The following is a 16,146-nucleotide window of genomic DNA, read 5'->3' on the forward strand; positions in this document are numbered from 1 at the left end:
AGCAATTTACTACCTGAATCATAACTAAATCCTATTGTTTTAAGTACACCAGTGGTCTCCAACTTCTGTAGCTTGGCGACCCAGCAGGAGGGGAAAGGGCAACAGGCTGTGTGAGCAGCAGGCTGGTGCAGAAGTGCAGTTCAACTTGCATGAGTGGAGAACCAGTACGCACGCACATGCACGGGCAGTCAACTTGTGCAAGCTGAGCTATGTGCACGTCTGCACGTGTGCATGCCTGCTGCTTGAGTAAGTAGCGCTACATGTGAGCACGCCGGCTGGCTGCTCGTGTGGGTCCGGTTTTGAATAGGCGATGGCCATGTAGTGGGCCGTGGTCTGGGGGTTGGTGACCCCTGCTTTAAACTTAAGGAGAAATTTTCTTTTAGGAAAAAAGGAGGAGGTTTAAATGATGGGGAACTCATGGACTGCAGACATTGAACATAATTTTATCTCAACGTAAAGAAAACTACATAATGTCTGGTTATCCCCCATTATTCAGATAATATATAGACTTTATTTAAGACACAGCTTCACTAGGTTGTCACTATATAATGCTTCTTTCCATTTTTATTAATTACATTCACTTACTATGCTTGCAATATATTGTATAAGCAAAGACTGTGATTCTGTATAAAAAATTATGTATTAGCAATCACTATCTGAAGTTCCTTTAGTGGAACATTAATCTGCTTTGAATTTTACATTTAATACTACCATATGGTGTTTTCAGGGGTTTAAAGTATTTCATAATTATCTTAATCTTAATTATCTATATCTTAATTATCTTAATCTTTATGTCGGGTATGTCAGTATTATGTTCCCCTCTTGAAAATGGGAGAGATTCAAGAAAGCGTGTTTTGCCTGAGCCATCTAAATGAGGTAATTGTAAAAATGAGACAGGAACCATAGGTTTCCTGATTTCTACCTTAGTCTCCTAGCCACTGCAGCACACTGACTCATTGGTGTTTCACTGAGAGAATTTTAAGATCTCAAACATTAATAGATAGCTAACTGACACAGTTAGCTTTTATAACATAAAAAATGCATAAGATATTTAACTCAATAAAGCAGATAAAATTTCCTACTACTCATACTCATAATTCCATGGCCTTAAGATATAATTAAATCACCTTCAATTTACATTCATAATACAATTTGATCATTATATCTATTTTAAAGGTCTGATGAATTCTGACTAAATCTAATTTCATGGTCTGTTCATTTTTTTGAGAAATGCATATTTGTCCATATTAGTGTGCCTTACAACTAGTAACATGAATAAAAGCTTACTTGTGAACATACTTAACATCCATGTATATAAGCACAGGATTGCACTGCACATATTCCAAGGCGCTATATAAGAGATTGGTATGCACATTTTAATGCATGCTTTAAATCAAAATAAGATTTAAATCAAAATAGGTTTTGAATTCTATTGTATAAAATTATATTAATATCAAGTTACGAGACTATGACTATGCTGTCTTGAAATTATTACACAGCTGTAACAGATACCGATACATATATTTAATGAGTATTCTGTTAAATGTAATTCTATTAAATGCTCTTCAATATCATCAACTAGAAATTGTTTGGAACATAAATTTATTGCTAGTAATGGTTCTGGCATAAACATTGTATCTATGTTTTTCTCTACTGTAAACAGAACAGTCAAGGACACATATTTTAATAGGATAAACCTACACATGTATCAAAAGGCAACAAAATTACCTTTAGGTGATATGTGTTATACATATCCCATGGCACTTAAGGATTTAATTAAAAAAAACCCCAAATATTTATAACTTGGCTGTTCAGGTTTTGTTTAAAATTAAATTACTTATTTTTTTCTTAAAGAGCCACCTTCTACTCTGCTTTCCAGGAACTTGTCCAGCTCTGTCTCTCTCTTCACTGCATCTGGTAATACCTTTGGTGCATTTGGAAAACAAATCAGTATCACACTCATGTTGTCTCGGCTACCCTGAAAAGGGAAGGAAAAAGACATTTCAGTTATTTTTTTAACATTTCCAAGCACATTATTTGTAAGTTTTATCAATTGTATCTTCATGCTAATAGCATGGAAGAAAAGGGTAGTTCGATTAAGCTATGAAAGAAAACGCTTCTATGGTATTTGATTTCACGTAAAAATTCATTTCAACCTAACTTACAGTTAGGAGAATATAAATATACCTTTCTATCTGATTTTTAAACTTAAGATTATTAAGGTAATTTATTAACTTGTTTCTAACTGGCTTAATAATTAGAAAAAGGCTGGTTTAAGAGTTTCAATTCAAAGTCTCCAACATGTATCTTATAGATAATTTAAAAAAAAATAACTAAAAAAACAAAGCAAATAGTGAAATTCAGCCCAATATAGAAATTATATATCCTCAGCCTAAAAGTTGTAGTTTCCCAAGGCTGTTAGAGTAAAAAAAATAGTAAATGGACTGAAATATCATAGAAACAAGACCTTTGCACCATTTTTTTTTAAAAAGTGCTGTGATATATTACAAAATAAAATGAAAAGTAATGCTCAAATTGGCTCTATAAATCAACTACCCACATTTTTCTACATTATAAAAATATACAAAATACAATGCAAATTCAGCAATATATTAGCAAAAGTAAAAGTAATTTTAAGCATACACATTATCAGCATTGTATGGTCTTAATCAATAACATAGAATAAAAATAACCAGAGCAAGTATTAGCTGGCAAAATACACTTTTCTAAATTCCACATGTGCCATAAAGAAACTCTTTCCAAGATTATATAAAGCAAGGCTTTTCAACCAGTGGTACGGGTACCACCTGTGGTACATTGGCACCTGGCAGATGGTACGCGACCATCCTAGAAAAGTGGTAGCAGGGGAGGGGAATGAGTTGAACCGGTGGCAGTACCGCACAAGCCTGAGCGAGAGATGGCTGGAGCTGCAGGGCTGTCAGGGCTCAGCGGAAGGGCCAGGATCAGCGCCAGGCTCCAGCTGGAGCTCGGCACTGATCCTGGTGCCAGCTGAGCCCTGAAGAAGCACCAATCAGCCGGAATGTTGCAGCATCTCCAGCGTCTTGTGATTTACATTCAGATGCTTGGCAACTGATTCATATTTATGACGGTCACAGTGTCCCAGGGTCATGTGAAGTGACCAAAATCTGCTGCAACCACCCAGCAGATGGGGGGAATAAAAACCAAACACCCCCCACTCCACCCCCGCTGCCAATCCTCAACAGAAATGCTCACACCAATGAAAACCTCGGACAGGAGAAAAAGCGCAGCTGGGCGGGCAGGCAGGTGTCTTGCTCGGCTGTGGCTTGGGGGGCACTTTTTCAGTGTCATTGTAACTTCGAACAGTCACTAAGCAAACTTGCTAGGCGACGGGTGGTACTCGGATATTGCCATATCCTGAAAGTGGTACAATGGGTGAAAAGGTTGAAAAGCCCTGATATAAAGCATATATAGATTTTTACCCCCCATGTAAAACTTCTAATGCAATAAATTCCTTCAGAATTTCTGGCTACCTTGTACAAGCAGGTGTCAACTATCTCATTACAAACTCTTTCGAGATCATCAGTGACTTCAAGCCTTGATCTGACAAATTCACACAGCTCTTCATTTCCCATAACATCCCAGATACCATCACAAGCCAATATGATGAACTGATCCTCTTCTTCTGATCTCTCAATTTCGTATACTTCAGGTTCTGGAGAGACAAGCTGCTCTGTGGGGCCTTTCCCATGAACACATTTGTAATCAAAGTCCCCAAGTGCTCTAGATACAGCCAGAGATCCATTCACACGCTGAATCATTACTGAACCACCTGCATTTTGTATACGTTCCTTCTCCAGTGGATTATTTGGTTTATGATCCTGTGTAAAGAAATAAACCTTTGTGTTTCTACAAAGTAAACCTCTAGAATCTCCACAGTTGATGAAATAAGTGTGTTGGGGAGAAATCAAGACTCCCACGGCTGTTGACCCGCTTCTGTCTGCACCATGTTTTTTTTCTGATAGTAACCTCATTTGTTCATCAATCTGCAGAAAACCTGTTCTGATTCCAGTCTTTACACTTTCCACAGATGGTGAAGCACCACATCCTTTAAAATCATGATTGCTTGTGATGTGATCTAACAAATGCTCACAGCAGTATTTGGCAACTTGGGATCCAGCATGTCCATCATACACAGCAAAAAAAGACCATCCATCAAGTCCATTTGGCAGGCCAATCACAGCTGTATGTGCATCTTCCATCTCAACTCGCCAACCTTGCATGCTACTTAACCCATAGCGTAGTCCATTGCCCTGCCCTTGGGCATTGTGCTTCTCCATCTTTGGCTTGTCTAGAAAAGCTCCCATGATGTATTGTTCTTTCAAATCTGTGGAGATAAAAGTATCTGCCATTAAACTGCCATTAGAGAGAGTTAGAGTTAATTTAGCTATAGGCTAAATACATTTATCAAAGAAAAAAGATTCTCAAATGGAATTGTAGTCCCATAATCTTAGTCCATTGTGTTGAATCACATAATGTCAGCTTTAACCTAAAGCTCAACTGTTTTGCTTTTGTGGATTTATAGAGTTCTGTCTTAGGCATGCTTTGTATATTTATACAAATATTTAAACTGTGTTACTATGAAAGTTTGTATTTAATTTATGTGTCTTTTAACAAACTATCTGCAGTTAATATAAACAAAGCAAACCACAGTTGAAACTATTCAGAATTAAACAATGTTCCTTGAATCCTTTGATGCACCGAAGAATAATATTTTCAGATATTTATTTGTCTAATAAAACACAAATCTAGATTCAAATAGATCAAACATGTATCCACATAGCAAGACCTTATGGATCGTTAATGTGCCTGGAAAGAAAAGTCAATTTAACTGACTGATGTTAGGATTACTACAGACCTGACAAGGCCTCAGAGATCTAATTCAGCCTTCCTCAGTATACTGGCCTGTAATTCCCAGCAGCCCTTACCAGGCAGACAATAATGATGAGAGAATGCTAGACTTGTGGGGAGACAATCTATTCTAATATCATGCCAATACTGTAATAATAAACTTTGATTTTTATAGCCCCCCTCTGTCACTTTCATCAGAAAGTGATAGAGAGGGCCTATAAAATCATAGTTTATTATAGTTCATCTCTGATGAAAAATTGCTAATGAAAAAGAATCCATTTGCCTTTTCTTCAAAGAGCTTGTACCTTTAGAAATTTCCTTCTAATACTTAGCCAAACTTTTTTCATAATTCTGAATACATTCATGCCCCAGCCTATATAGTAACAGAATGCTAGTCCATTGTTATATTACATTTCTTAATTACACATGCCCAATTTCTTGTATTTTATTATATGTTTTGATCTGCAAGTTTCTCGCTGCCTTAATGTTACCTCTTCTGAATACATTTCACAGATCAATATTCTTTCTCTAAACCAGTGGTTCTCAACCTGTGGGTCGGGACCCCATTTGGGGTCAAACGACCATTTCATGGGGGTCGCCAAACCATGCTGTCCGCCATTTTTTTCCCTTTTCCCTAGCTGTCCTACTCCCTCTTATTGGTGACCATACCCACTTGGGGGGTCACCACAACATGGGGAACTGTATTATGGGGTCACGACATTAGAAAGGTTGAGAACCACTGCTCTAAACCCTTTGTGCACAGCTAGCGCTTCAGGTGATGTCTCAGTAAAGCAGAATAGGAGTTCTATTATTTCTTGTAAGCAGAACTTACTTCCCCTCATTTTATCTCCTTAACAGCCATTCTATAGCCTGGCCTGGGAAATACTGATTTTTCCATGACCCTGCTTCTATTCCAACATATTATTATAATTTTATGAGGCAGAGCAGAATCTTTCAGACAAATGAATGCCTGTTCCTATAGAATTTCTGAGAGAAAAACCTTCTGTAAGAAATGCAAATGTGATTTCCTATAGAAAGGTTTATTTTTTTCAACCAGAAATTCATACTAATGTCACAGAAGCAGATTAAAGCAAAACACGCCCCTTTCAAAGGCTAGCAGTTGGCATTATCCAGCCTAGCAGGCTATGTAGGTCCACAGAACATATTCACTTCTACACTTCTAATAATAGATGGTACTGGAGACTGGGAGCCAACGTGACACAGGAATTATGCTTAAGCAGTTACGTTGCTGGATCAAATTATTGGTTAACCCTAGAAACCTTAAATACATTCATAGAAAGTGCCGTAATACTTTTTTTAAAAGAACCAGGTAGCTACACCCAAAATTCAAAATCAATATTTCCAAGGATTGAAATATTATCTGTTCCAAAATAATACATTATGGCTAAAATATTAGTTTAGAATAGAATGGAATGGGATGGAACGGAACGGAACAGAACAGAGCTGGAAGGGACCTTGGAGGTCTTCTAGTAATCCTGCATTGAGTTATTTGATCATTAACCAGCCATAAGAAATAATTTGTAAGCTGTGTTATTTATGGAAGTGTTCCTGCTATCTGTAGCAGGTCATCCTTCACTTAAATATTTTATAATTAACATACTGTCAAATATATCCAGCAATATACAATAAACTGCATGTTATGATTTCATTATCAATTAAAAACTTTCTAAATTGTGCAAAATGACTTGTAGTCTAATGGACATTTTTCATTTTCTCTCTAGTGGCAAAGGCTATTTATTATTCATTTGTATCTTTGCTATATCATGGGTAAAACACGTTAGGAAAAGAAGCCCTAGTTATACATTTGGTAAGGTACATCTCCTTAACCACAACCTCATAAATGGTTTGACTTCAGAAAACATTATAAGCAAAATGAAAATAAGATTTAGTCTGTTGTAAAAACACAGTCACTGTTTATCTTCAAATGTTTTGTTACAATTTTATCATCAAAGTCACCTTAGAGGGCAGGTTCAAGAGGAGAGTCCTCTTTCAGGACAACATCCATTAAACAAAAAGAAATATAAATAAATGACAACCCTCATAATGACAGAATATAAACAGTGAGATTTTTGGAAAATCATGCACTTTTTAAACTATATGTAAATCGTCTGAAGTTAGGAATGACCAAGTCTAATTAAAAGGTGCAGTAACAAAAAGGGACAGTGAAGAGTTACTGTAATCTCTTTTCAAATGGGATAGAAGAATGTAAACAAATGAAAAATTATGTGCATGGTGGTTAAAAACAATCAAAATCCTTCATATAGTCCAGTGGTGGCGAACCTATGGTACGGGTGCCAGAGGCAGCACTCAGAGCCCTCTCTGTGGGCACGCATGCTGTTGCCCCAGTCCTAGGCCTTCAGCTGGGTTTTATAAAACCTTTTCTCTTTAGGCCTCCGCTGCCATATACAAAAAAAAAAAAAAAAAAAGGTTCAATCAGTCAATTTCAGCTTCTTGCGGGGGAAAAAAAGTCTTGCAAAGTTGGAATTAATTGACTGAACTTTTTAGTCCCACCAAGTCTGCCGTTACCACCGCAGCCAGGCCCACCCAATGGGACACGCCCACCCAATTGGCCACACCCAGCTAATGGACCACACGCACCCGGCATTCAACGATGCATAAGTGGGTTTTGGGTAGCAGTTTGGGCAGTCAGTCTCTAAAAGGTTCGCCATCACTGATATAGTCCACTGAGGCCTGAGGTGGCAATAGCTTTGTGAAAAACTTTTGTAGGGAAGAAAATTGTGGAACATGAGAGAAGTGTTGGAAAGAATGTGACTAACCATAACACATGTTTGGACTCAATTGAGAATAGAGAATAAAGGTTTATTTCAGTACATTAAAAAAAATTGGATAGGTCTTGTAAATTAACATGAGCCACCAATACATTAAATTGCCCCTAGGAAACTAGATATAGAACTGATATACTTTAGTCAAATTAGCTGAAGAATTAAATACTTTATTTATAATCACTACTGTATTCTTGTGATATGGTGCCTCAGATACCATAGATGTCAATGTAATGTCAGTGCCTTAAATCAAGCCAACCTCTATTTTGTCTGCAACCTGAAAATGGTAATAGGGTTTTTTGTTTCTAGGGAGGGGGATGTAATTCTCTCTCTCTCTCATCAATTTTAAAGTAGATATTTTTGGCTCAGAGGATGTACAATGGAAGTTTATGGAGTACATTATTCCATAGATTTTCACATAAATCCCTTTCCCTGCCAAAGTCAACAGGAGTTAGAACCATATCCTGTATGAAAGGCCCCACTCCCCAGGAGTCTTGAAAAAAAGTATATTTCCTTTAACCAAAGAGAGAAGCAACCTAGAACTAAGAAGAAATTTCCTGACAGTCAGAACAATTAATCAGTGAAACAACTTGCCTCCAGAACTTGTGAATGTCCCAACACTGGAAGCTTTTAAGAAAGATTGGACAACCATTTGTCTGAAATGGTATAGGGCTTCCTACTAAGCAGAGGGTTACTAGAAGACCTCCAAGGTTCCTTCCAACTCTGTTATTCTGTTATTCATTCACTTACCAGCCAATTTTAAGCAAAGAAAAATACTCAAATCAATTTAATCTCCTCTCATCTGAATTGGAGTGGGTCAGTAAATATTACCTTTTTTAATTCTCCCCTACTTTTTCTATTTGTTCACCTCCTTGCCACAGCTTCTCAACCCTCTGTTGTCCTTTCTTACTTATTCATCTGTGTTATAGTTCAGTTAACCACAATACAGAACTGGAAGGTATCTGGGAAATACCTTATTTTTTTTTTTTTTTGCTGCCTAGAACTAGAAAGCTGCATAGATTGTGACTTCTAGATGTGAAAATTAGATAAATTTCTAATCTAAATGGAACTGTTCTTCTCCCAAAGTTGCTACTGCACAGCCTTGGATTACCTGTATTAATCAGGTTTTAAGTGGCAGACACACCGTGGAGATGGACAACTATGCCTAATCCAACAGCTTCTTGATCAAGTCTGGCTTATTCCCAAGAGTCTGTCGTTTACCTTTCTTCAACATCATAGGAATGACTACAATCCATTCTATGTGAGTCTGGTCTTGAAGATAATTTAGAAGTTGCAGCTAACACGGAATATGGCAGAAGGGATGTTGTCCATCACACCTTCAATGATCTAATAACTGGTTATAAAAAATTAAACTACCGTTCAGTGTAAAACACATACAGGTAGTCCTTGACTTATTACCACAACTGAGCCCAACATTTCCACTGCTATGCAAGGCAGTTGTTAAGTAAGTCGCACCCCATTTTACAACTTCTTTTGCCATGGTTGTTAAGTGAATCATTTGGTTACAAATTTGGCTTCCCCCATTGACTTTGATTGTCAGAAATGGCAAATGGCAATCATGTAATCCCAGAACAGTGCAACCATCATAATTGCCTGACAATTATCAAGTGCCTGAATTTTGATCATGACCATGAGATGCTGCAAAGGTTTTAAGTGTGAGAACAGGTCATAAGACATTTTTTTCAGTGCAGTTGTACCTTTGAATGGTCATTATATGAATGATTATATTGTTCAAAAGGGAATAAAAAAATGAAATAGTAATTTTTTTGCAGTCCAATAAATAGACTACAATAAATATATTACATAACTTTCATGACTCATAACGTTTAATCTCAGAAACCTGTTCTTTCTTCATGAATTGCAAGTTAGGGGGCACATGGGCTGTCTGTCAATTGCACAAGAAATGTGGTAATAAGGCAGGAATCTGTTCTTGGTGGCAGCCATAATTTTTATGATATCTTTATCCTGTTTTTGCTTCCGGAAATTTAGGGCAATGGTGGTTAATCATTTTATTCTCTGACATTCCCTGAAGAAACTCTAAATCAAATGGTGATTCTAATCCAATGCCCCAGATCTTAATCTAGATATAGAAAAAGATATACAAAAAATATAAACCCATACTAGCATTTCTTCTGCCAGGCACAGAGTAGATGGAACCATCTTTATGAATTATTAAATTCCTGTCAAAACCAATTGGACCATTCTAAACTCTTCTCCTCCAAAACAATAAAAAAGAACTTGCATTCATTTATTCTGAAATTGTTACTTATTCAACTTGTATTGATTAATATTTTCCTTTATTAATAGAAAGGAAGCTATAACATGAAAGTGGAATTTAAGTGTCAATGTTTAGACTCCACTGATAAAGTCCCTACTAATAAAGAATTTAATGGGGGAAGGATGAAATCTATACTTATTAATGACAAATGGTAATTGTAAAATAATATTTAAATCAGAATTAAGAAAAAACAAAAGTGGCCCCACCTACTTTTGTAGAACAGATAAAAATCGTGCAACTGAAGAACAACACTATTTTTAAGAGTGAACTACAATATACAAGTATGTGTGTATACATTTACATGTCTTTACTTTCAAATCAAGTAATATTTTATATTTCGGATCTACTAATATTCTGTATTTTTTCACATTGCACTATTAACTTAGGAAAATCTCATCTAAGTAAGAATGACAGAAGATTAACTCAATGGTTGGTATTATACTGAGCATATACAGGATAGACAATTGTTTCAAGTATGCCTTTACTAGGAACAAATGAGCAAGGAAGGCTATTACTGATTCTAGTATTCTATAATTCTATATAATCTGTTATATACTTATATTCCACTGATAAACAGTATTTCCTAATATTTTAATAGCAGTTTTTAAATTATTTGAAAACCACTACAATGTTTTTTTCCCATGCTTGACTTATAAACAAGATTCCAATAAAAGTAACTTTATATGAATTGAGCTGCACTTCCTTACCCTGAAGAGTGTGAATTCCATCAATTCATGCTGCCAGTGGCAATGAAATTCATCTCCCAAGGAATATTATTCTGAGAACTTCAGTGGCTAGGAGAATTTGGAATGCCCCAATAGGCAAGAAGGGCTCTGCACTACTTTCTAGATGCAACAATTTATTTAATTATTAATCTTCATGATAATCCAATCCAATAAGATCCTTTTAAATTACTACAGCAGCTATGCCACGAGACAATGAATTCTACTCATTTATAAGTCAAGCATGGGAAAAAAAACATTGTAGTGGTTTTCAAATAATTTAAAAACTGCTATTAAAAATATTAGGAAATACTGTTTATCAGTGGAATATAAGTATATAACAGATTATATAGAATTATAGAATACTAGAATCAGTAATATCCTTCCTTGCTCATTTGTTCCTAGTAATACTATAATCCTGAAATACTATAATCACTACAACTAAAGAAAACAAATGTAATTATTTAATTTTAAAGTTCAAACAACAAACTGCTACTGAACTAGAGTGAAATTTTCTACATCTGTAAGCCATTATACAAAAAATATACCATATTTTCCGGCATATAAGGCGACTCGGCATATAAGACGACCCCCGACTTCGGAGAAGATTTGCATGGTTAGAAAGTCATCTTATACGCCAGAAAATACGATACTTTCTTTTTTTCTCCTGTCAAGTTACTTTCTTCTCTGCTTATTTCCTGTCAGCACTGATCTCCCAGTTTTCGTTCCCTTCTAATACAGTTTCTTCTTCTACCTACTCTGTGAAGCACCATCTCATTAGAAATCAGATTGTTCCTGATCCTATATGACTTTCACAAAGTTATCTTCCTTGGAGCCCATAAATCAGTCTTATTGAAATATTACTACTGTATTTTTACTGATGTTGTATTTTGTTATTGTTTTTATCTTGTTATTGATAGTTTAGTCTATATTTTGGGGTTGTTAGGCTTTTTTCTATTAGCTGCTTCGAGTCATTCATTTGAACTGGGTTGTCATATAAAACTGAATAAATAATTAAAAAGAAATGTAGTAGAATTCATTTGTATGTTTATACGTTATCCTAAAATGGCCTTTTAGAGCCATTTGAAGTCCTCATGCCTTAAAATTGTCAAGTTTGGGAAACACTGTTTTAGAGTTTAACATAGTATTTTCTAATCTTGTCCCCACAAATGGTCATTCAAATCTCACCACCCATGACATTAACTATGGTGTTCAGAACTTTTGAAGCTGTAATATGACACCACCTGGAGGCATAAAACACTTCTTAAACCTGGCAGGAGCTATGCATACATCTTACAACTTACAGCCAAACTTTATGAACATTTTACTAAATATTTAGAGTATTTAGAGTAATTTATACAGGTATTATGAAGTAATTGAGGTATTGTATGAAGATAATGAACAATCTCTAATTTTCATGCAGACAAGGAATGCACCATTGATTTACACATGGTATCTTTTTTAAAATTATGGAATCAATCAACTATATTAATTAAACCTTAAGTACTACATAAACAATATTAATAAAATTTGCTCCTAATCCTACAATTTGTTCTCATTTCAGCCACCATGCACTGGTTATCTCTCAAATGATGTACTGCAATATAGGCTGCTCTACATGGGGTTACCCTTGAAAAGTATCCAGAAACTGAAACTGGTAAAGAATGCAATTGTGCAAAGAGTTCTGGGTACCCTAGGGTTGTACATGTAACACTTCTGCTACACAAATTGCATTGGGTGTCACTTTGCTTCTGGTCAATGCAAGATGGTAGTCATCATCTTTAAAGCCCTTGAAGGCATAGATCAGGTTACCTGGGAAACTGTCTTGTCCCAGTTGGCCCAGCTGCTCAGGCAGAGAGGTCATGCTATGGACCCTGTCAATTAAAGAATTACAACTGGCGAGATCTAGGAAGAGGATCTTCTATGCCAGTGGTTCTCAACCTATGGGTCAGGACCCCATTTGGGGTCGAACGACCATTTCACAGGGGTCGCCAAACAAGGCTGTCCACCATTTTTTCCCCTTTTCTTTGGCCACGTCCCTGGCACCTGGTGATTTTTAAGTGGTTGGGGGTCACCACAACATGGGGAACTGTATTATGGGGTCGCGGCATTAGAAAGGTTGAGAACCACTGTTCTATGTCATTGCCCCTGCTCATTGGAACATCTTATCCCCAGAGGTGAAGCTTCGCTTTTGTGAAGAGGTTAAGGCATGAGTCTGCCAATTATAATGAGTGTCTAAGAATGTTATGCAACCCTGGGGATGGCTGGTGGCTTGAGGATATTTTTTCCACCTTAACCTTTTAATCTTGTTCTTAAATTTGATTTTTTAGTTTTAACTTACAAAATGTTATCTTCTTTTAAACTCTGTTTTTAACTGTTTTTAATCACATTATTTTATTATGTTGTTTGTAAGCTGTTCAATATAACTTACGTGAGATGGATAGTGTAGAGATTTGATAACTAAGGACAAGATAACAAATTAAATGTAATACAGTGTAACAAATCAACACCACTTACTTCACACAGTATGATGATTCCATTATTTAGTGCATATATGGAACAAGATATTTTTGTATCACTAAAATTCACATTTTTCTAAACTACTCAATATATACAACATAATAAGAAATATTGGAATGATTTTAAATTTTGTTTTCAATATTAAAATGCTAATAGTTAATAATTTAGTTAATAATTTGATATACTATAAATAGCATCTAAACATTGTCTTAAAAAGACATAAAAACATTCATGGGATTTGCTATATTAGACTATTATTTATTATGTGTGTAGAACATTGGCTTCATGATTTGTCACATAGTTTTTTTTTCTGGTTTTTGTTTGTTTATGCTTCAAGACTGCAAACTATTCCAATTATTTAAACTATAGTAACTATAGATACTATATTAATATCCTAGGTATAATTATTTAATCCATAAAATAAACTGAAATAAGTATTCTGTGATTCTCTGATATACAATACTAAGATAGAAAGACTTTATGAGCTCGTATGGTTCAAGGGACCAGATGTTTTAAAAAGTGTTGAGAGAATAAATAGTTCAGTGGCTGATTTGAGAGTTTCCATAGGTCTTTGTGACAATATTGTTCAGTAGCAGTATAAAAATATCTTTAAATTCAAACTATCTGGTTTAAATGTAAATTAGATTGATTTAAAGTAATTTTGAAATGTTTCAAGCTCAAAACTTGAAGTGACACAGAAATCATGCAGTTGTTTCATTACCGCTACCTATAATGCACATAAGTCCTTGACCTATGACTGTAATGGAGTCTGCCCATCACGGTCGTAAGTCATGACGGTCATAAATTGGATCACCCATGTGACTGGTCTAATTTTACAACCATTTTTGTGGTAATCATTAAGCAAATGATGCTGGTTTTTAAGTGAACGAATGGTTTGCTATGGGCTGGTATTGCAAATACTGGAAGTAAATTTTTTTCAGCAAAACTATTGTATAAAGAAGTCATGTGACTAAGGGGTGCTTCAAACGTCCATAAATGTGGGGTGATTATCAAGTAAATTATATGCAATCATGTGACCACACGGGTGGCACAGTCAATGGAACTTCAGAACCAGGTTCCAAATATGCCCACGTAGGTCCACTGTAACTTTGAATGGACACCAAGTGATCAATCATAAGTTGAAGACTACCTGCACAAGTTTGATCCCATTACTGAAAAATATTAATTTGATTGGCCCAATCCAAAATTCTAACTTGTTTTTAAGTTATCCTAACTTAAAACATAACTTGTATGTGATCTGGACATGAGTTATTCAACTGTTAACTCTTCCTCTGAACATGTAGGTAATTAAGAATGGTTGAAAAGTAGAAGTATTTCTGTGACATCATCTCCAATTCCATTTTTCACCCTATATTACAAAGTAAAGGAGTAGGAGAAAGATTAGGATTTCCACATTCAACATTTAACCGCAACATGACTGGATACCATGCAACTGCATATTTGTTTTTATAATGCAAAAAATGATTCCTCACCACTCACAATAAAAATGGCTGAGAAATTAGACACAGGAAGGTGAATACAGCTGCCAGAGATGGTACTGCATGTTGTCTAGGACACACATCATGGTTAAGTACAGCTTAGCATTAGGTGCTAACGTATCTGTAAGTCTTAAAGATTGTTATGGTTAGGAGTGAAAATCCTTACTTCCCACAGGATTTGAAACTGTCACTGATTATCTCAAATAATATGACATAAATAAGAGTTAATATTGGTAAACACCTGACTCCAATGCTTTATGCTACTTGTGTGAACACATAAATCTCCATAAACTAAAACCAGGTGAGAATAGATCCTACTCATTCCCTGTTTTATTTCCGAGATAACTCATCTAGCCAAATTCCTTATACAACCAAAGTCAAATTTAAAGTGCCATAAACCTTGTTTTGTTCTGAAAATCAATTCCGTTAGAACTTTTTTTAACGCAAGAGAGTTACAGTCAGGTGAATGGTCCAGATGCATGTCTAGAAAACTGTATGAAAGCCTGAATAAATAAAAGTTTGAATAAAAGTTAAGGTAAATAGGGAGAGTGTTGATTGTAGATCTGATAAAGCCATTAATCTCCTAGTATAATGGAGTTCAACTACTAGACTTCCAGTGCAAAAGACAGAATCAGTATTGTTCAAGGTTTTACAAATGCATAAAATCCCATTCCAATTTGACATATGCATACAATTCCATGCAGGTTTAACTAACATTCTGCTTTAATGAACACCCTCCTAAATTAATACATTACATGGAAATTTTACTGTATGCTGCTTTTAAGGAAGTCATTAGTTTCAACCTCAGTTCCTCATCTGTATAATGGGAACTTTTTCCGCACTGAGAAGTTAAAGAAAGTAAACCATTCTTTACATACCATTACTTAGAATCCTTTATATTAATTCTATTTTAGGGAGTAAAAATTAGCAAAACCTGACTGTGAAATTGTTTCATAATAGGCTGATTTTAGAAAGCACTATTCTGCTATGTTTAGAATTAGCCTTTATCAATTGTACATATAAATATTGCTCTTATCTGTCTTTTGGGCGGAAAACAGTTCTCGAGTAAAATTCTTAGCTATATTACATTGCCATGTAAGCCTTTTTCTCCAGATCAGTGGTTCTCAACCTGTGGGTCGGGACCCCATTTGGGGTCGAACGACCATTTCACGGGGGTCGCCAAACAAGGCTGTCCGCCATTTTTTCCCCTTTTCTTTGGCCACGCCCCTGGCACATGGTGATGTATAAGTGGTTGGGGGTCACGACAACATGGGGAACTGTATTATGGGGTCGCGGCATTAGAAAGGTTGAGAACCACTGCTCCAGATTATGATTTCAAAACGTTATTCCTACTATTTACAGTTTGTTAAGAGAATGGAAAGAAAGCTACCAACTGTTTTTTTTTCCAGGCT

General features: G+C 35.7%; 1 protein-coding gene across 3 annotated transcripts in view; it reads right to left on the bottom strand.

The window, feature by feature from the left end:
• The window catches only part of PPM1A (protein phosphatase, Mg2+/Mn2+ dependent 1A), a 30,911-nt gene that overhangs the window by 10,008 nt on the left and 4,757 nt on the right, over positions 1 to 16,146 (bottom strand). For all 3 annotated transcript variants that reach the window (XM_039319452.1, XM_039319451.1, XM_039319450.1), the window contains exons 2-3: positions 3,513 to 4,366; positions 1,861 to 1,978 (exon numbers count right to left, since the gene is read on the bottom strand). In XM_039319452.1, the coding sequence (XP_039175386.1) occupies positions 1,861 to 1,978; positions 3,513 to 4,346 (952 nt within the window). In that variant the 5' untranslated portion in view covers positions 4,347 to 4,366. The remainder of the gene's footprint in view (positions 1 to 1,860; positions 1,979 to 3,512; positions 4,367 to 16,146) is intronic.

This window comes from Crotalus tigris, unplaced genomic scaffold (genome assembly GCF_016545835.1).
Source record: "Crotalus tigris isolate CLP2741 ecotype Arizona unplaced genomic scaffold, ASM1654583v1 scf7180000023598.3388751, whole genome shotgun sequence".
NCBI classification, from domain to species: Eukaryota; Metazoa; Chordata; class Lepidosauria; order Squamata; family Viperidae; genus Crotalus; species Crotalus tigris.